This window comes from Lycorma delicatula, chromosome 2 (genome assembly GCF_047948215.1).
Source record: "Lycorma delicatula isolate Av1 chromosome 2, ASM4794821v1, whole genome shotgun sequence".
Lineage (NCBI taxonomy): Eukaryota > Metazoa > Arthropoda > Insecta > Hemiptera > Fulgoridae > Lycorma > Lycorma delicatula.
In genome coordinates this window covers 206908488-206931369 of record NC_134456.1, presented here as the reverse complement: position 1 = coordinate 206931369, position 22882 = coordinate 206908488, and the positions used below count along the sequence as shown (strand labels likewise).

The 22882-nt window shown below is 30.4% G+C and overlaps 1 protein-coding gene across 1 annotated transcript in view; it reads left to right on the top strand.

Annotated features, from left to right (window-relative positions):
* The window catches only part of LOC142320046 (kin of IRRE-like protein 3), a 722369-nt gene that overhangs the window by 318656 nt on the left and 380831 nt on the right, over positions 1-22882 (top strand). Inside the window, exon 2 of the mRNA XM_075357724.1 lies at positions 4671-4931. Within this exon, the coding sequence (XP_075213839.1) occupies positions 4671-4931 (261 nt within the window). The remainder of the gene's footprint in view (positions 1-4670; positions 4932-22882) is intronic.

The following is a 22882-nucleotide window of genomic DNA, read 5'->3' as shown; positions in this document are numbered from 1 at the left end:
TCAGCGGGTAGAAGATCTCATTCTGATTTCTAAGGTAAAATTAAGCTATACTGTAATTCTTGGGACTCAAATTAAGAACCGTCGTAATTTTTACGTTTGTATTTACTATATATAGACTTTATTAAAAGCATTTTATTCAGCATAAAATTCTCTATAAGTTTTGTTTAAAACTTTTGCGTTTATTATCCATTTAACAAATTAATTTTACGCCAAACACAAGCTAGTGTGTTTTTCGACTCTAATCTTTTTATCTTTTACCCCAGATTTCACGAAAATGACTAAAAATACAATTCTGGAAGTTCTTTTATTCAATTTTTCAGGTCAAAACTCCAAAATTTGTCCCTTAATTTGAGTCCCAAGAATTACAGTATAGCATAATTTTACCGTAGTGTTCTGTTCTTAGTTGAACCGGCTTTTGCTGCGCTCTGGTGTCTACTAGCACTGGCTTGTGAGTAAGCTCATATATTCATTCTAGTCGAGAATCTCACCTGGGGTGGTCATATAATTCGTAGTCTAATGTGACTAGTGCAATTTATTATTATACAGTCTAATGGGAATTATGTTGTTTATTAATAACATTCTAATGTATAATTCCGTCTGGTGCGGTCATTCATTCATTAGCCTAATGCGGCTTGAGTTGTATAATGTTTTAAATGTGTCTAATGTGACAAAAATAAATTTAACTATCCTAGAAGAATATGGTTTCACTTCATTTCATCCGAATACAGTCCATACTAGCTCTAAAAACATAACACATAGGTACAGAAATTAGGGCAAAATATTTCGCCAGCCAACACTTGCTAACGAAGCCCTTTCTGAACCTATGTTTAAATAAATTTTCTTCAGGAGAACATTTCCTGAAAGTTTCTTCGGAATCATTCCGTAAAATTATCAACCAAAACAGACTGTTGTCCACATAAACCGTAATTATTTTTTCAGTTAAAAAGTAAAGAATGTAAAAAAAGAACATTCTTTTAACTGAAAAATCAGTTATTTATAAGGTCAGTCGGTTTCTCATAAACAAATTATTTTCATTTAATGAGTTACCTTTAAGATTCCATTTACCTTGATAAAGACGATACTATAAACTATTTGATTAATTTTGAAAATTGGATGGAAACTTTCCTTTGTACGTACAAGTTTCAAAGGATTATATTTCAGAAATAAGTAAATTAGTTAAATAAGAACGAAGTTACTGAGAAGCAGAAAAATATTCAGGAATGAATTAAAATTAGCTTTGATTGCACTAGTCCTATGTATAAAGGTATATATTTCTTAGGGAATGAGCTAAGATACGAGTAGATATTATTTTACTAGAATTCGATATTATTGAATAAGATTACAAAAAGGCCAACATTTTAAAAATTTCTTATTTTATTAAAATTACTACTTTAAAAAAATTTAATTAAAAATAAACCTTACAAAATCAATTGCAAAATAAAATCTCCTTTTTATGTCAAATAACGATAAAAAAAAAGCTACTGGTTACACTAACATTTAGTTTAAATTAACAAGTTGAAGATAAATAAAGCGTTAAATTAATGTTATAGACAGGGATCCATTCACTTTTGTTTACTGAAGTCTGAATCCGTAAAAAAATATGTTAGTAAAGTACATTATATTTAATTTACTGGAAAAACACAAACAAAAAATGTGAAAATTATAAACCTTCTCGAAAACCAGACCAAAAAGAATGTAATGTCAATAAGCACGTCAAAATTTTAGATAGGTTAAGGTGGTTTTTCTTTGCTGCCTACTTAGAAATCATTCCATCATTTTCATAATTTCGTTCTATGTAACTGAAGAACCGCTGATCCGAATTTAATGAAATATTCAGTATTAAAAATAATAATAGGATATATAACACTGAAAAATTCAGCTAGTACTATATTGTCTATTTTTACAAAAAAAGAAAAACAATTCTACCTTCTTTATTTATTACCTACTCTTAACATGAAGGTTTCTTTAAAAACCTAACGAAAAGGTGTCAGATGAATCGTTGGAATTTAGAGCAGCTTGAGGAAGAGGAGATAAAGAAGATTTTCGAGGAGGATATAGCAAGAGGTCTGAGTAAAAAGATAAAGTAGAAAATATAGAAGAAGAATGGGACAATGTTAAAAAGGAAATTCTTAAATCAACAGAAGCGAACTTAGGCAGAACAAAGAGAACCGGTAGAAAACCTTGGATATCAGAGGATGTATTGCACCTGATGGATGAACGTAGAAAGTATAAGAATGGTCGTGAAGAAGAAGGTAAAAGGAACTATTGACAATTAAGAAATACAATAATCAGGAAGTGAAAATTACCAAAAGAAAAGTGGATTAAAGAAAAGTGTTAAGAAGTGGAAAGAGAAATGATCATTGGTAAATAAACAGAGCATACAGGAAAATTAAGATAAATTTTCTAGTACATAAGTTAAAATCTAATGTGTTAAATAAAAATGGTAAACCGATTTATAATACGAAAGAAAAGGTTGATAGGTTGGTGGAATATATTGAAGAGTTATACGGTGGAAATGAATTAGAAACTGCTGTGATAGCGGAAGAAAAGGAAGTCGAAGAGGATGAAAAGGAAGATAAAATATTGAGATCTGAATTTAATAGAGCATTAAAGGATTTGAATGGCAGAAAGGCTCCTGGGATATAAGGGATACCTGCAAAATTACTGTGAAATGCAGGCGAGGAACAAAGTGATGCATATATATATATATATGTATATGTGTTTAGATAGATTATACAAACTGGGAAGTTCCGTCAGACATGAAAAAGAATGTTGTTGTCATGATACCAGAGAAAGCAGGAGCAGAAAAATGTGAAGAATACAAAACAATTAGCTTAACTAATCATATATCAAAAATCTTAATTAGAATTCTATACAGAAGAATTGAGAAGAGAGTGGAAGAAGTGTTAGAATACTAATTTGGTTTCAGGAAGAGTATAGGGACAAAGGAAGCCATTTTAGCGCTCAGATTAATAGTAGAAGTAAGATTAAAGAAAAAAAACAACATAGATGGCATTTATAGATTTAGAAAAGGCATTTGATAACGTAGACTGGAATAAAATATTCAGCATTTTAAAAACTTTAGAGTTAAGTATAGAGATAGAAGAGCAATTGCTAACATTTACAGGAACCAAACTGCAACAGTAATAATCGAAGAGCATAAGAAAGAAGCCGTAATAAAAAAGGAGTCGGACAAGGACGTTCCCTGTCCCCATTACTTTTTAATATTTACATACAACTAGCAGTTAATGATGTTAAATATCAATTTAGATCCGGAGTAACACTGCAAGGTGAAAAGGTAAATATGCTACGATTTGCTGATAATATAGTAATTCTAGCCAACAGTAAAAAATATTTAGAAGAAACAATGGATGGCACGGATGAAGTCCTTCTCAAGAACTACCGCATGGAAATAAACAAGAACAAAATGCAAAATAATGATATGCAGTAAAAATAAATTAGATGGACTACTGAATATAAAAAAAATAGGACGAGAAAAGACTTTGTAGGTAGAAAAATTTTGTTACTTGAGAAGTAGAATTACTGAAGATGGACGAAGCAGGAGCGATATAAAATGACGAATAACACAGGCGAAACGAGCTATCAGCCAGAAATATATAATTTGCTTACATCAAAAATTAATTTAAACGTCAGGAAAGCATTTTAAAAGTATATGTTTGGAGAGTAGCTTTATGTGGAAGTGAAACTTGGACGATCGGAGTACCTGAAAAGAAAAGATTACATGCATTTGAAATGTGGTACAGTAGGAAAATGTTAAAAATTGGGTGACAAATGAATTAGCAAATGAAAAGATATTATGGAAAATTGATGAAGAAGAGGCATTTGGAAAAATAAAGCTAAAAGAACAGATAGACTTATAGGCCACACCTTAAACCATCCTGGAATAGTCACTTTGATACTGGAGGGACAGGTAGATGGGATAAATTGTGCAGGCAGGCAACGTTTGGAATATGTAAAACAAGGTGTTCGGGATGTAGGATCTAGGAGGTATACCGAGATGAAACGACTGACACTAGGTAAGGATTCTTGGAGAGCTGCATGAAACCAGTCAAATTACTGAAGATAAAAAAATGTCATGAAGATATATCGATATAGATTAAAACGCAAATAATTTCCAATCAACTTTTTCCATAGCATTTTTTTAAAAATATCACTATTTTTCTCTGTTTTATTACCTTTTTTTTTTTCTTTTTATCGTAAACAAAACAAGGAAAAACTTAAAGCTCGCACAATTTTTCACCGATCTCCATAGTGGAGTGGCAGCGTCTCGACCTTTCATCCGGAGGTCCCGAGTTCAGGCATGGATTCTTTTCATACGCTACAAAATTCCATCTCCATATCCCACGGACAAGCTTCAAGCTTAAATGGCAAAATCATCAAGCCAAAAAAAATCCTTTCAAAACCATTGTTCATCGAATTTCTTACCAGCGATTTACCCCTTTTAAACACAAAATTTATTTTTAACTTTTTCTGCGATTTATAAGACTCTTTAACCTCCCTTTCAAAAAAAAAAAAATATATATATATATATATATATATTTAAATAGTTTTAATATTTGCTAGTTTAAATCCAAGTTTTTTTTTATAATAATATTTTTTTTAATAAAAATTTATTTTTGTAATATAATACAACGATTCTTTTTCTACAGGTGGTGAATCGGAGGAAGATGCTACGGAGGTGCAGGTTCGTTTACAACAGGAGGCTAAATTAGAATGCGAGCTCGGAACCGGTACAAATACGGAAACTGTAAGATGGAGGCATAACGGTTTAGAAGCAGAACCGGCATTATGGGACTCGACAACCGGTAGATTGTTTTTACAATCGACTAGAGCACATCACGCTGGACTTTGGCAGTGTGAAGATTCTAGGTCTGGTCGCAAAGCTCAACCGATTAAACTCGTTGTTCTGGGTAAGTAGAAATTCACAAAAACAAAGATTTAAAAAATAAATAAATATTCGATACCTTTTTTTGTGTAATTCATTTACAAGGAACATTTAAATATTCGTGGGTGGTAATACGTTTGCTGGATTTTGAAGCATGACGTTAAAAAGGAATTATAAATATTGAGAGCAGTCATTTTTATCTTTCATCATGAAACTCAAATTTAATGCGTAAATTTGTTGTGGTAATGTCAATGATAAAACCGTTATTATATCAACTCAGCTGTAGTAAAACTACAATAAATTAACCTTGGAACTCTAGTACGAGAAATCTTTTTCCCCACTTTTCTGAAAATATCCAACTCATATGATGGATATTTTTATAAAAGAGGGAAAAAATTTTAATATTTCCCTTAACTTTTCCATCTTAGTAATTTAATCAACAAAAAAAATATTACCCGCATAATGGTTTCCAGAAATGTCTGTAATTAGATTCCATCGTTGAAAAAACGATTGTTGAAAAATATTTTGTTTTGACTTCCTCATACGAAATAAAGGAAGTTTTGAGATCGCGAAAATGTTCGGTTTTCAGATTTCAACGGAAATATCCATTTTGACGACCACTGTATACATTTTGACTACTTTCGGCGTGACGTGTGTACGTATATATCTCGCATAATTCAAAAACGATTAGCCGTAGGATGTTGAAATTTTGGATTTAGGATTATTGTACCATCTAATTGTGGATTTCCCCTTTCATTCCAATCAACTGAACCAAAAGTGTGAAAAATCTTGATTTTGGACTTTTTCTTAACTGCAGTAATAAGCCCTCATTGAGAGCTTTTTACAAAAAATATAATAAGTGTTACTTATTTGGTTCCAGAGTTATAGCCAAATGAAATTTTAATAAATGAAATATTTGCATCTTACAAGGGGAAGGCACATCTGTTCGAATCAGACTTCATCTCCATATGTTTTTAAATTTTTTTAAAATTTAAATATATTGATTTATTAATAATTGTTAATCTCCGATTATAAAAATAGTTTTACGATAAATAATAATTCAATAATAACAACGAAAAAAAGAAAATATGAAAAAATATCTGAAGTTATTAATGAAATAAAATTTTATGTACTTTTCATTTTTTTTTAAATGTGTATATGTAATTTAATAGGAGTACAAGGAAGTCATGTGGTGTCCACATCAGATTTTTTTTTTTATTCAGAATAAACACAAATAATCGATGTAACGGAGTCTCACATGACATGATTGGATTTAAAAAAAATTTTTTAGTTAAAAGCACACATAGCGGTAAACATCAAGGGAACAATTAATCAAAACACTTTTTAATTAATAATAAAAATTGTCTACTCTTATTTACTTTCATATTACTAAGTTAAATATTGAATTATATGGTATTATTAAAATTGAAAAAGCAAGATGCCAAAATAAGTATAAAAAAAAAAGAAATAAATTAATACTGTTCATAATCTAGATACTTGGATTTAGATAATACAATACTTACAAAAATTCATTTCAGAATTGTAATGTACTTGTGTAGAAGCTGGTAATGGTTAATTGCACGTATCTCAAGTGGTTGGACCCCGTTAAGTACGTTATCAACGTAAACATACTTCATTACTTCATATTTATATATTTATTATACTATTTTTTCCATATTTAGTGTCTTTTTTTTGAATTAGTAAGAAAAATTTTATTCAGAATGTTTAAACACCAAGAAATTTATAACTTCAAACAAAAAAACAGTAGCAAAGACTTGCACAAAAACTTTGTAACAGAAGCTTAATTATAGTTCTGCAATGATCTTATATACAAATATTTTCAGACATTTAAAAAATAATTAATAATTAATTTGTTGTTTAATATTAGTAAGATTCTTCTTCAAATTGGAAGCTATTTTTTTATACATTTCCCCAATTTTTCTTACAGATGTAAAACATATCTGAACTATAAAAGGGCTTAGCTAGAATCATTGTCTTTTAAATACAATGATGTACAGTTTCAACGATGATGGAATAATATACAACTAGTATTCACTGTGAGTAGAATGAAAGTGTTATTATTAGTGCTGAATTTTGGTATCCCTGCACTTTTGTGCGGTTAGCAAGCAGACATGTAACCGTATATTTGATTCAGTGAAGAAGGAAATAAGAAATCGCTTGACTCGTTGCTTTCGCCTGGTATAAGCTTTTATTATTCTCGAAAATATCTATGCAGTTTTAGAAAGCGACTTGTAACTCAAAACAGATCACCTATTATCAGGATGGGTAGTATAAAACCGAACCCATAATGAAACCGCTACCCAACACTATTTATGAAAGACTCGCACAACTAGCGCGACTAGTGGATGTATATATTACTACTGATTGTTGCTGCCGTTTGTCAGGTGGTTACGTGTCAGTGCAGTATACGTTTTGTTGCAGTACAGTATTGTGTGTACAGTTGAGTTTGTGTAAAATGCCTTATTCAATCTAGTGGAGGATAGCTATAGTTGAGGCTTATATTCGTTCTGGAGCGTTTGAAGAATCACGTCACGTATTCGTAGAAAAATTTCCTAATTCCTGAATCCCAGTTAAGAGTAGCATACAGGATTTAGTTAAAAAAAGGCAAACAACAATTTCGGTTTCAAATGCAAAACTAAATAGGCAACCTTCCATTAGGACTTCACAGGCCATTGCCGATATTGAAAGGAGAATTACAGCCAGTCAAAAAAAATTACTACGCAAGTTATCACAAAAATCTGGTGTTAAATACACATCTTGTCGTAAAATTCTTTATGAATTAAAATTGAAACCATACCGCATTACAACTGTGTAACAACTGAAGGAGACAGACAAACCGAAAGACTTGATTATTGCAAATTACTTCTCAAAAACATTGTTGGTGGACAGATAGACTCGATGTCGTATTTCATATCAGACGAGACATGTTTTCATTTATCCGGCCATGTTAATTCGCAGAAAATGAACTGTAGGTGAACATTCAACGAGAAATCAACTCAATTAATAACAACGTTTTGGGTCAGACGACTTTCAATATGATCAGTCAAGCATAAAAGTATATCGATGCCAAGCTGGTAATTTTGAACATATTTTGTAACAGTAAGGTACATAAGGCAACATTTATATTACGTTTTATGTATTTCTTATTTAATTTATCCGTATCATTCATAATATTTCATTCCAACATTACCTACCGATTCTGCAGCGGTTACGTTATTGGTTCGGTTTTATGTTGCTGGTTAAGGTTTTTATCTATTAATTTTACTGAAAATTAGCTTCCTTCAAATTAGCTTCGTAAAAATTTTTTTAAATAAATAATTTAATAAATCTACAGGTCAGAAAATTAATTTTATAAGTAAATAATGGGGCTATTTATCCAGTAAAGCCTATTGATTCCTACTACATTAGGTTTTCTAACTTTTATCTGCATTTGACGCACCGTAATTAATAATCACGTTCACATTGTTTTATTACAAATGAATTTAGAATAATTTTTTATAAATAATTTGCATTATTTAATTATTTATAAATAATATTTATAAAAGTATTTATAAATAAATACATTATTTAATACGATAAATTTATATTAATTTTTTAAAAACAAATTATCAAAAAAAAATTAGGACCTAAGAAAGGTTACATCCAATATAAACTACCTGATGTCATAAAAATTAAATCATAATTATGATAGTGCCCACGGTTAATTACAACAAATAATTTGCACAAAGAGCAATTAGGATCGAGTTAAAAAAGTAAACAGCTTTCTTTCTAATGCGATGCGTTTAAAATTGACCCGCACGTTCTACGATCTTTGATACGTCCTGGATTTTGTTGTAGCGTAATTTTTATAAAGATTTAACCGATCGAGTGTAAGAATCAGGATTAGTAATTATTTTCCCAAATGAATTTTGAAAGAAAACAAAAGAATGGAGTTGTAATTTTACTTCTTTACCTTTTATGTTTTCTTCTTCTTCCTCTTCTTCATTTATATTTTCTTTGAAATTACTATCGATAAAATATAAAGCAATTTATTTCAGTACTGCTGACAGGAGCAGATGTACTTCAGTCAGAAAGAGATTAAAACTTTTCCGAATAAAACTTTTCACTTGTTCGATAGCTGAAGCTCAGCTGGACGGAAGGAACGGAAACCGAATTAAATGCCTGTCAGATACGAAGCGCCTTCGGTCCTCAAAATATGTTATAAAATGTATTTCACTATCGACTGAAATTTTTCTTCTTTTGTATTTAATTATTTTTATTGTATGCGAATAAAAGATTTTAATTTAAAATCCTATTCGCTTACTCAAATACAACATCGTTTTATGAATTCATTCATAAAGTAGTTTACTTCGTTTTCACAGATACACAAAATGCTCTATTCATAAAGAAAAATTACTTAAAGTTATTACCAAAATAAAATTAAATGTTGTGGTTGTTCATCAGATTAAAAAATAATATATTACACAAATATTACCAATTTTTATAGTTTTAAGAGATTAATGAAACTACAATTGGATTTTCTTTTCACAAAACATTCTTTCGTTTTAGCAATCTGGAAAACTGATGCTGTATCAAATACCATAATTTTTCCTCTTAATCTGATCTCGAGATATAAATCTATATTTAAAGACACAAAATGGCGTACAGAAGGAAAATGAAGAAAAAATTAACATATTTTAATTGAAAATGTTTTACTTATTATGACATAGAATTCGTAGATTATTGGCAAGTCATCATTTTTGCGTTATAGTCTGTATAATGTATCTTATATCATTTTAAAATCTACAAGTTAAAGAAATTAACCGGATTCATATAATTTGATACATTTATACCAATGACTTTCCAATTTTTTATACTCTGAATATTTTTTTTTGTCTTCAGTCATTTGGCTGGTTTGATACAACTCTCCAAGATTCCCACAATTTTCTCCCATCTACCAGTCCCTCCAATATCAAAGCGACTATTCGAGAATGCCTTAATATGTAGCCTATAAATCTGTCTTTTCTTTTAACTATATTTTTCCTAATGCTTCTTTCTTCATCGATTTGCCGCAACACCTCTTCATTTGTCACTTTATTCATCCACCTGATTTTTAGATTATCCTATAGCACAACATTTAAAAAGCTTTTTATCTTTTCTTCTCAGGTACTCAGATCGTCCAAGTTTCACTTCCATATAAAACTACGCTCCAAACGAATACTTTCACAAATCTTTTCTTGACGTTTAAATTAATTTATGATGTAAACAAATTATATTTGTGACTGAAAGCTCGTATCGCTTGTGCTATACGGCATTTTATATCGCTCCTACTTCGTCCAACTATACAATAATTCTACTTTATAAATTACAAAATTCTTCTACTTCCGTCAACTTTTCTCTTCTTAGTTTTACATTCAGTGGTCCATTCATTATTTCTACTACATTTCATTACTTTCGTTTCGTTCTTGTTTATTTTCATGCGGCAGTTCTTGCGTACAACTTCATCCGTGCCGTTCATTGTTTCTTCTAAATTTTTTTTACTGTCGGTTAGAATTACTATATTATCAGCAAATCGTAGGATCTTTATCTTTTCACCTTGCACTGTTACTCCGGATCTAAGTTGTTCTTTTAACATCACTAACTGCCTTTTTTATGTATAGAATAAAAAGTAACGGGGTAGGGAACAACCTTGTCGGACCCCTTTTTTGCTACAGCTTCTTTTTTATGTTCTTCGATTATTACTGTTACAGTTTAGTTCCTTTAAATGTTAGCAATTGTAACCCTCGATATAATGCGGTTTCTCCAATTCTGCAAAATAAGCCGCTGTGTCAGATTGACCTACAGATTGAATTGAATATTCGTCCAGAAAAACAATTCTTCAGATTTGGGGAAAAGAAGAAATCACTGGGAACTAAACCCAGTGAATATAGAGCTTGTAGAATCACTTCAAGCGTAGAAAGAGAAAGACCCAGATACAAATGTCCTTTAGTAAGGTAGGAAAAGTCTATACATGATGTAATGTAAGTTTCATCAGTTGTAAAAAAAATGTTCTTTCTTTAGATACACAGTACCTCCTTTATATCAATAAAAAGTTTAAAGAAAATCCGAAAAATATTTTAGTACTTTGAAGGTTTTTATAATGTTGTGTGTGGAATATTACAGAAATTGACACAGATGGAGTAATAGCGTATATAAATGGGAAAGATTTACGATTGTTCCGATGATATACCATCTGATTTTTGTGATATTACTTGTACAATTGCTTTTGCAGCTGAATTTTATCTAAAATACTTTGTTAGATGAAACATGTACTGATCTAAAAAAGTATATTTGATTGTTATTTCGATAATTCATTTTTTATGTTAATTTTAATATAGCTTATAAATAAAATTAATGCTTTTCTATATTCAATGCATTATCAAAGTTGACAAACAAGGATTAGTTTCGAAACATGTTACGCAATAAAAAAAATTTGCAATTTCTTTTTGTATCCACATTTTAGATAGTTTTAAAATAATAGATATATGTCATAGATTTGATTTTTCTGAGTCGCAGAGTGACTCAGATAGGGCAGATTGATTGTATTACATCTCAGCGCTGGGTTTAAGCCAATTTTTGACATTTTTGTACACTACGATCTTCGAACCGGTACGACAGTAATGTTTATAGAATATTAAATTTTATCCTCTCAAACTTTTCTTTTAAGTCATCAGTCAGTTAGTTGATGGATTCGACAGTACCATTCTTCATTCCTTTCTACTTCTCAGTAATTTTTTAACTTCAACAGATTTACTACAAGCTACATTTTCAATCGTTTATATTTTTATACAGAGTGAATTACGAAGAATGTAACAAACTTTCAAAACGTGTTCTACTGGTGAAAATAAAGACGAAAGTTCATATAAATGTAAGTTCTGAATCGCTTCGTTCGGGTGTCGGCTGGCGAAAGATTTCTCTCTGATCTCTGTGCCTTCGGTAAAATTAAGTCAGATTGTAATTCTGAAGACCCAAATTAAAGGGTAAATTAGTGGTTTTATAAGAAATCTGACCCGGAAAACTGAAAAAAATAGATTCCAGAGCTATATGTTTAGTATTTTTTTGAAAAATCTGAGATAAAAACAAAATTTGGGATCGAAAAACTTTAAACAACTGTAAAATACCTTTTTTAAATGGGTGATAAACTAAACTTCTAGAAAATTTGATTCTAAGTGACATAAAATAGTACGTAAAATAAAATAGTGCATAAAATAATACAAAATTGCTATTATATGTAATAGTACATAAAATAGTACGAATCCACAGAAATTAAATATAAACGTAAGAATTTTGAAGTTTATTCAAAAACAAAACGTATCAAAGTGGGACAGATTCTAAATAGGTATTAAACGAAGCATAAGTATTCAATATTTCAAAACAAAGAAATTAGATGTTTTAGAAAAAAAAAAGTTCGATTACAAAACCAACTGAGAGTGGATACAGCACTCTGCCTGACGGACAACCTTTTCAGTAGCTTTCCCTATTTCAACGAGGTTTTTTTTTTATTAATTGTACTGAATTGATAATGCGGTACAACTAAAGTAGTGGAATTATTAATTGGAGTTAATTCATTCTAATAATTTACTTTTATATTACACTTTAGTTCATATACTAATGATTTCAGTTAAATGAACACCTGATGTTTGGCTACCCTGCTCTTGGGCAGGCCAGAGACCGGGCCATCCTGGAACTTAGAGGTCATGGGCAAAATTGCCCACTCACAAGCGGCGAGTCAATGTGGCGAGAGTCGCATTGTCAGACCGTGTGGGAATGCCTAGATTCGGCTGCTTTGTTCCACCGGCATCTGCAGTTTGCTTACAGGATAGATTTTTACCGCATTGCTGTGGGAAAAAACCCTGAGTATGACTTACCACCAGCCAATTATTATGACTCCAAGCGCTATGAAATGGTGGACAGGTACTTGTTGGCATTCAGCGAACCAGGCGTGGCTGCTTAGACGAAATAAATTTTATTATGGATGTCATATATATTTTTAGTAGTTAACGGGTTGCGCCTACCCATTTTAGCAAATATATGACTAGTGAGCGGTTGGGACACGTAAGCCGATGTTGTATGGCACCATGCTTAGTCCGCTCATGCTGTTAGGTAAGCTCTAGGAATTATGTTAGAATACTGGTAGGTAAACTGTTCGAGACTTAGTTCCCATTTGTGGCACAGACATTCAGTCTTATGCTTTTGGGCGACCGAATAGGGTTATGGTGGGAGAAGTGCCAATCAAACCAAATACTAATGATTTCAAGCGGTCCCAAAAGTAGAAACCGGAGGTGTTAAGTGAGACGACCTTTGATGTCAGTTGACAGATCCGACACGTACAGTTCACTTGTTTAAAAAAGTCGTATTTAAGTGCTGTCTAACTGCTGGAGAAAAGAGTGAAGTTGTCTCATCGTGGTGGAAAATCATATTCCTTCTAATTATCAGAAGAACACCTTCCAATAAATCTAGCAAGTTATTTTGTAAAAGTTGAAGTATTACGGTATCGAAACATTCTCATTGAAAATAAATGGTCCCAATATTCTACTGCCTGTAATACCGTACAAAACATGTACGTGAAAGTAATGGTAATCGGTTTTACCGTGGATTTTCCCTACGTGACTGCTTTTTTTAATTAAAAATTCCACTTTGAGTAGATGTGGTTTATCGGTAAACCGAATAGAATCTACGTTATTTATATTTTGAAGAATTTAGTGACAAAAATTTAAACTTACAGAAGATCTCTAGGAAGTAAATTTTCTACCTTTTTGTATCCTAAAGATTGATTTTATCTTGTCGAAGTATTCGTCGTACATTACTTTTGTTAAACCAGTGAGGTAAGAAATTCTTCGGGTACTGATGCTTTGGCTAAGTTCAGTGTGCTGAATTAAGTTTTCTTCTTCCCAGCAGGGAGTAAGATACATTCTTATAACGTTTGGTTTTACTCGTATCCTCATAAAGGGTTGGTGACAAAAACGCAATTTTTCTTTTTTCATTTAAAAACTAGAATTCATACTCTTTTACTAAGTAGACGATTCCGTTACATCAGTATTTCATTTTGGTTACGTATTGGGCAATTTTATGTATGGTTAGGGATAAGAAAACTAACCTGTTAGCTTTTTTTGTCAGTTAACGTTTTGGTTAATATCTTCGGGCTGGATTAAACGATTTTTATAAAATTTTGTACTATGACTTCTGAATATAGGCTATTGATGCTATTTAATTTCGGTTATAATCTTGATGCTCAAAGTTCCATTATTTTACAACTATTATATACCGATTTCCGCGGTAAAGTGGTAGCGTTTCAACTTTTCATCCGGAGGTTCCGGGTTCGAGTCCCGGTCTATGACACACTACAATATTAATTATCATTTATCGTATTAATTATTATTGAGTCTTTTGTCGTTATTATTCTAAATAAATATTTTTTTATAACATTTTTTCTTTAAAATTATATTTTTTAAGCGACAGCAGTATAGATATCGCTTGAAAAAAAAACTTTTTAAAAAGTCTCCTAAATAAACACGTTTGGAATATGTTATATACTTACAAGTTGTTTTCTTACGTTTTTGAGAAGTGCAAGTATATTAATAATTTATGAGTTCCCTTTTGCCTCTAAAATTTAGACCGTTTGGTTTTTACGCACACCAACATATTTTAACAACAAAAAATTTATTCATCATGAATCTAAATATATAACAATTATATCTAAATTAAATAATTATTTGAATATGAATCTACGAGTATACATAATCTCCTGTATATAAAAAAAAAATGTATATTGATATTACAAATACAATTTTTTTTTGAGTGATATTGTTAAAAATTGGATTAGTTTTCAGCCCGCCACTCTTTGCCCTGTTTATACGTAAAACAACAAAACACAAAACATCCTTTAATATTACACCCTTTTATAACAACTATAGCGAGGTCAATGACTGGCATTTCAACGTAAGTAGAAGTTTCATAGCCATCACAACCGTCACAACTAATAATACTACTTTCTTTAGTCTGTTAGTTTATTTACCCTTTCAACAATTACTGTTATTATTATTATTACGATTATTACTAAGACTAGTTATTTTCATTATTATAACTCATAGTCCTATTGATTTTTTTTTTCAATTTATAAAACATCTGCAGTTATTAAACATTCAAATATTTTCTAACATTTGATAACATATACGGATTTATAGGCATAATCTGTATTTTTTAAAGTATATTTTTAATTTATTAATATATTTTAAAATATTCCGAATGAAAAAAGATACTAATAAAGTTCATTTCATTAAGGAAATATTCATCTATTTATTATTTGGCATAGTAAATTACGTAATAAATGTACAAGGAAGTGAATTTACTAACAAAAACAAGACTTTTTATTTTACAGATTGTATATAAAATCTTCTATTTTTTTCCATAGTTATTAATTTAGAGAATCCTGACAAATGTCATATGTATTTTAAACCTATTCCAGGTCCAAAACTCTTTTTAACATATTCTAAATTATCGGTCGCCATACTAGATTCAACTTTTTTTTTTAAATTGGCAGTACGGTTGATGTGACGTATACTTTCCGTATAAAATTGAACGAAGAAGTCGATGGTAAAAACCGCGTATCGATATCTCCATCAATTATCAAAATATTGGCCTTTAAAAAGCTTACTGACTGAGGAGTTCTTTGGAAAATTTTCTAACGTAAAATAAAACAACATTCAAAAACAACTGATTCATGATGATTTATTTATTCTATTTTACATTCATTGATTTTCCTTTTGAACTATTTGAATTAAATCGTAAGCATTCATTTTATACTTGATATTTTAAACATCATTTTGAATTAATTTGAATACAGTAATTTTACGAAAATGTGACAGTTTGAATGAAGAATTTTGTTGCTTTTTTTATGTAGAAAATTATACAACTATATGTTACAATTAAAATTAGGTTGTTTTCATTAGTACTTTTTCAAATTTTGTCTCTGATTACTCATTTCTTCATCAGTACATGCTGATTACCTACTGTAATCTGTATCACGATGAAAAATACAAATACGAATTAAATTATATTTATTCTTGAAACATGTAATAGAAAATATCACGAAATAGGAGGACTCTTTAACGATCTTTTTACTGATCGTCCTGTTTTAAGTAGCTACCTTAGAAAGTAAGTAGATAAATCCAGTATAACTACATGAATTAATAAAAAAGAAAAAGAAAACCAGCCTGATCTCCTGTAGATAATGATAAAAGATAAATTATATCCTTTGTTAGTTTTTGGAAAATCCTAAACAATGTATTATGATAGACAAATAAAAATGAAAAAAAGCTTTTAAGGTATTGCATAACTTTCCCGGATATGCCGGTCTAATCATACGTACTTTGTTTTTATATTGGCTATGACGATTACAGAATAAGATTTAAACATCCAAAATTCCCAAACTTCAAATAATTTTTTTCTATTTCAAGGGGTTTCCTCAGTCTGAGGGGAAAATTTGATTGATAAATAAGTGATTCCTAACAACAAAAAATAGTTTAAAAAATGATTATTTAAAAATATTTTTAAAACAAACTAATTTTTATGAAAGTAATGAAAAAAATTATTTCTCATTTTGGTTCCGGAATATAACATGGTGCCAAAGCTACATTAATATGATTACTCATTAAATTGATGAAGGAAAATACAATAAAAATAATTTTAATAGTACAAGTTAAAAGATCTAGAGTAAAAAAAAAAAATCGTTAGAGGTGGGGAATACATTTTAAGAATTATTTCTAAAAATATTTATATATAGGTTAAGGTTGACAAAATTGCTTGAGTAAAGTTTTCTCTAAACCTAAAACCCCCTGTAAAACCTAAAATAAGAAAAAGTAATTTTTCAAAAACATTTTCAATATTTTAGATGAAAATTTATAATTTAAAAAAAAATGTAGCCATTTCTTGATAGCTCTATGTATGACGTACAAACTTTCAAAAATCTTTTGAAAACTATTTAAACCGAAGGGAGATGGATAAAGTAACATATATTCAGTTTAAAAAAGTGGAAGTTGACTTTTTGAAAAAATTATTTTTTGAGTATTAAACACTGTACAAATTTTGGTAACAAATTTACTTTAATAGCGTCTTCTCTAAAATGCCTCTGAAGAAAATCAACATTGATGTTTTAGCAATATCCCTCACCCCGGTAACGAAATTTGAAAAAATGGATATGATCAAATGCCTCTATATAAAAATATTTGTGCCAAATTTGAAAAAAAAAACAGTTTGGTCAATTCTGAGGGGTAAGTCTAAAAGCAATGCGACACATACATGCATACATACATACACACGCGCACGCGCTCGCGCGCGCACATACACACAGCCTTACATTTGTACGTAAATACGTACCGATATGGTTTTTGGTTTAGATGAACTACCTGTACCCTAAAACGTAACCCATACGCCATTTTTGAGATGATCACCAAACTTTTCCCTTTAATATAGCTATTCTTGCGATATTCACCAATTAAAACAGACCGATCTCCTGTTTTTTTAAATTTTTTAAACATGAAATGAGAAGGTGCTTCGTAGATTGGGAGAAGAGAGGGCGATTATCGAAATAATAAAAAGAAGAAAACGCATTTGTTTGGGACACTGGCTGAGACGTGACTGCCAGTCGGTGACGGCATTGGAGGGATTTGTAAGGGGGACGAAAGCAAGAGATCGGAGACGAATGAAAATGATAGACAATATAAAAAGGGAAAAAATTTACTATAAAATGAAACGGGTGGCACAGAATGGAGGGCGGCCATGCGAAAACCTGCCTTTGGGCAGAACTGCTATTATTATTAAAAAGAAATGTGGATTTTCTCGAAAAACTTTGCAAGTTTTTGGAGATGATTCTCAGCGCCGGATTCAATTTTACGAAGAAATGGACGATATTATGATAGATAAAGTACTAAAATGAAAAGAAGTGTTGAAGAAAACCCTTTTAAACTGTACTATAGGCAGGTATTACGCTACAAAATTCAACTTTCATCTTCCCACGTATGAGCTGTAAGCTTCTGTAAAGAATAAATGAATGATGGTGAATTAATTTAGTTCAAACAGTTTAAAGTATTTTAACGGAAAACTAAAAAAAACTCACACAAGTTGTTATACTTTGCTAACGTTGGTTATTTATTCTTATATAATGGAAAAATGATACCTGAAAACGTTTAAAAAATATATATTTTTAAACGCTGATCGGATCCCTCACCCACAATATTATCCCATACTATTTTTTTGGCTACTTGCATTACAACTTTGCTTAGGAAGAGATATAAAAAAATCGGTTAATAAATATGCAACTAATAAAAAAAAATTTTTTAAGTTTTGTGGAAGGGGAGAATTTGGAGAAAAAATTGGTTTTAAAATGGTAGGATAAGCTTGCACGCGTGCACTGAACTTAATATAAAGTGGGGTTATGTTCGAAAAATTTTGGGGAAATTGACTCCAAAGAAAATGTCTAACCCCACCCCGTGGAGATATCGAACCAAACTTTTACCAACAAGTTGCCCCATATACACCGTTTTTACAAAATTTAGATACACGAAATCATCTTCATCGCTAAATTCAATAAAGATTATTTTCAGCGCCGGATTCAATTTTACGAAGAAATAGACAATATTATGATCATGTCTTTGTGCAAATTTCATCAAAATCGGTTAATCGAATCAAAATCTATTAAGATTCAAAACGTCAACACACATACATACGTTATATTAACCCCACTTTTTTTTATTTTTTGAGGACCCTGGGACATGAAACGTCGAGAAATGCAAAAACTCCATACCTCATTTTTTGATTACCATACTTTCCTTTTTGCAGTATAGATCTAGGAAATTAAAAATGTAAAACGTGTAAATAAATATTCCTGATTCTAATTGTTTTTTAATATTGTTTATATTAATTCAAATAATGATTCAAACCCTTAGTTGGTAAGTGTTTTAGTAGCTAATATCTTGAAATCGGATGGAAACATCGATGTTTCAACTGTTAATTTTTTCGTTAAATTTTATTCGAAATTGATGTCGCATACGGTGCTACTTAAAAAAAATAATTTTGAATCCAATATGGTGGAAAAAAGATGGCGGCCAACATTTTAGAATAGGTTAAAAATTGTTTATGTCCAAAATAAATATCTATCAGGATTGTCTAAATTGACTATCATAAAAACAAAATAGGTGATAAATTACAATACATTTATCCTTTTCAATACAAAAACAGCAATATATAAAAACTATACAAAATAATATTGAAATGTTCTGTTACAATATTTTATTAAAAATTTCTGACATAACTAATAAAGTTGATGTTTTATATAAAAATGAGGATTTTTAAATGAGTCGAAAAATTTCAATTAGCCTACCGTACTTTGGACGATACGTATGTACTATGTGTATTAGTGTGTTTGAAGCTTAATAGATTTTGATTGGATTAACCAATTTTGATGAAATTTGCACAGAGATTGGTGTATATGGGGCAATTGTTCGTAAAGGTTTGGTTCGGTATCTACGTGGGTGATAGAAATTTTCTTTGGGGGTTATTAAATAAATTTAATAAAATTTTCACAAAATTTTACATACAAAACCTCACTTATATTAAATTCAGTGCACGCGTAAGCGTTTATCCTACCATTTTAAAACAATTTTAAAATTAGTGGTAAAATTTTAAAACCTCTAAATGTAAAAACATTTTTACAATAAATAATAATTCATTAATAACAATAAAAAAACAAATATCAGAAGTTATTAAAGAAGTAAAATTTTATGTACTTTTCATTTTAAAGAAATGTGCATTTTTAAGAAATGTGTACGTATTTTAAAGAAATGTGTAATTAAATAGGCGTACAAATAAGTCATGTTGTGTTCACAACAGATTTGTTGAAACATCTGATTATTCATTTTTGTTTTCATTTTGTTGATGGTTACACCATAATAATTTTAAAAATATAGTATTAGATAGATGTAGGACATACATTTATTTAAAGACTTATAAAGGAACTTTTACTCTATCCTAATATTTCACGTAAAATTGTTGAATTAATAATTGTATAAATATTTGTTGTTAATAAAAAATAATAAAATAAACTGTCCACTTTATTAAAGAACTGGAGGATCGTAACACTTCGAATGAAATAAGTTTAAATGAATGAAGTGCAGAAAAAAATGTGTATTCGTGTATGTAATTTTATAGGCGCACAAGGAAGTCATGTGCTGTCCACATTAGATTTTTGTAGTAAAGTTTCAAAATGTATAGAATTTTACCTGTACAATTTGAAGATGCAATAATTTGAATTAAATCAATTGACATAATATAACCTTTCGAAAAATACTCCCTGGTATATAAATTATAAATGCATGCTGCAAAAGTGTTGACAGATTTGATTAACATTAGCAGGGTTATGCGATCCTAAAGCCATCTACCGAGAGAATATGAAGAAACGTTATTTTATTTTCATTGGTTCCAGAGTTATAGCCAAATAAAATTTTAATTAATGAATTTTCTGGATTTTACAAGGGGAAAGCACATTGGTTCGGCGTTGCGTCGTGAGTATAATCTACCTAGAAACATCCGTGATATCTTGTACAATAATAACGAAATTTTGGACCGGATGTTTTTCTTTTTGCATAGTACCAGGTTACTGCAAAAAATGTAATATTATCATATATATTTTTATGCTAGAAGAGTTTTTTTTAATAATTTTTAACCTTTACTTTCAATTTTGTTTTTTTTTGGTTCTATGTATTTAATTTTATTAACCGGGGAGGGAACCTTTTGCACAACCCATCGGAATTAGGCAAGTTTTATATAGTTTTTTTTATTCGATTATTTTTACTTTTATATTTTAACGACTTCGTCTGTGAGTTTTATTTTGCCTTCTTGACTTGTTTAAATAAATTTTTATTATATGATTAATATTACATTTACACCTTATAAACTTTATTATTTTGGAGTTATTTTACCCTTTTATTAATAAAATTCCAAGCGATGATAACGCCCAGGCGTTTTTCGTCCACAAACAAAAAAAAATCGGTTCGAATCAGACTTCATTTCCTTTTTTTAACTTTTTTTTATATAAATATACTGATTTATTAATAACTATTCACTTCTGACTGTAAAAAGTTTTACAGTAATAATTCAATAATAACAATAAAGCAAAAACAAAATATGAAAAAATTTCAGAAGTTATTAAAGAAATAAAATTTTGATCTTTACATTTAAAAAAAAAAAAATTGTATATATAATTTAATAGGCGTACAAGGAAGTCATATGGTGTCCATATCAAATTTTTTACATTAAAATATCCGCACCATAAAATTCAAATATAATTTAAAACAAAAATCACGTTAAATTAAAAAATAAATTTAAGTCAATTTAGTTTTTGTATAATTATTTATCGGCAAAAACAAAAATTACAAGAATAACCTAATTATTATTATTAGTAGGAATGCTCGTATAACGAATAATATGATATCTCGTTTAAAAATTTGTACAGCTCTATTTTTAAAAGCTTATACACGTTTTTATATGAGCCGGAAACAGATTTAACTTACACAAAAGCACTGCTGAAAAAGTCTTCAGAGTACTCTTCTGTATAGAATATAAGTGTGTACCCTTGTTCCTAGTATTGTGATTCTGAAAGAAATTATTATGAACAAATTTAATGGGTTTCCTTTAATTATCGGAGTGTGTGTGTGTGTGTGTGTGTATGTGTTAGCGCAAGTGCTAACACACACACACACACACACTGTGATTGAAACAATGAAATTGAAACATTAAATTTCTTTTAACAAAAAAGGTTAAAAAGAACAGAATACCCTTTCAGAAATAAAAACAAGTTTTTCATTGGTAAAGGGTTTTTCAAATTGAGTGCAAAGAATCTGAAAATTGAATTATTATTTATCGTAAAACTTTTTTTACAATCACAGGTTAATAATAATGCCATTCTTGCTTCTATTGCGAGGCTGTAAAGCCTCCTTTCTCAGGCAAGAGATGGGCAATTGTTCGAAATTTAGAACCGGTTCATTGAGATCACCGTTCCGCTCCGATACAGGCCCGGCCCGAAACCGCATCTCAAATACCACGGCCTCCTTATTTCTTCACAATTTCCACATGGCCGCCCGAACTTTCACCACTAAATCGATTTGGAGAGCCTTTCTTAATTTAGTAGTAGCCTCGTAGAAGGTTGTTTTAAAAACACCAGTGCATACAATTAAGGCTTGCGCTGGGCACTCCTTAAATTTTGAATAATTGCTCGATTTCTTTGCAACCCATGCGCCCAAACCGACGTCGCGTAAGAGGTCATACTTTCGATGACACCTCGGTATGCCATGTACAAATGACGGCCCGATAGTCCGTAATCCTTAGCAATCCTCCTAAGCTTGTGCATCACAGAGACGGCGTCCGCCGCTATTTGCCTAATGTGGTTGCTAAACAGCAACTTCTCATCAAACAAAACACCTAGCTACTTATGAACTCGAACTCGACTGATTGCACAGCCTTTATATTTAATACGCGGGTTACGACTGTATGATAATTTGTCTGTACAAATTAGAAGCATAAAGTTCGTCTTAGGTACAGAAATCCTTAAATTTTGAATGTCCACCCAGCCCTCTGCGGTCGACAAAGCCGCCAGCGGTCGGTCTTCTAGTTGCAGTCGTGAATTACCACGAATTAACAGGAGACAGTCATCGGCAAAAGCCTGGGCCGTGACCCCTTCCGGGAACATCAATTGACCACCAACATCGTGTGATTTGACTTTCTTAACATATTTTTCTCTGAGTTAACTTTAAAGCAAAAATCTATACTTGCCGCAAACGATTGAAAACTTGAAAGTAGATAGATATTCGTCGCGTTATTAATGGAATTCAAGGCAATTTGTGCGAAAGAGTCACGCAAAATTTTGTTTATAGGCTTGACTATGTT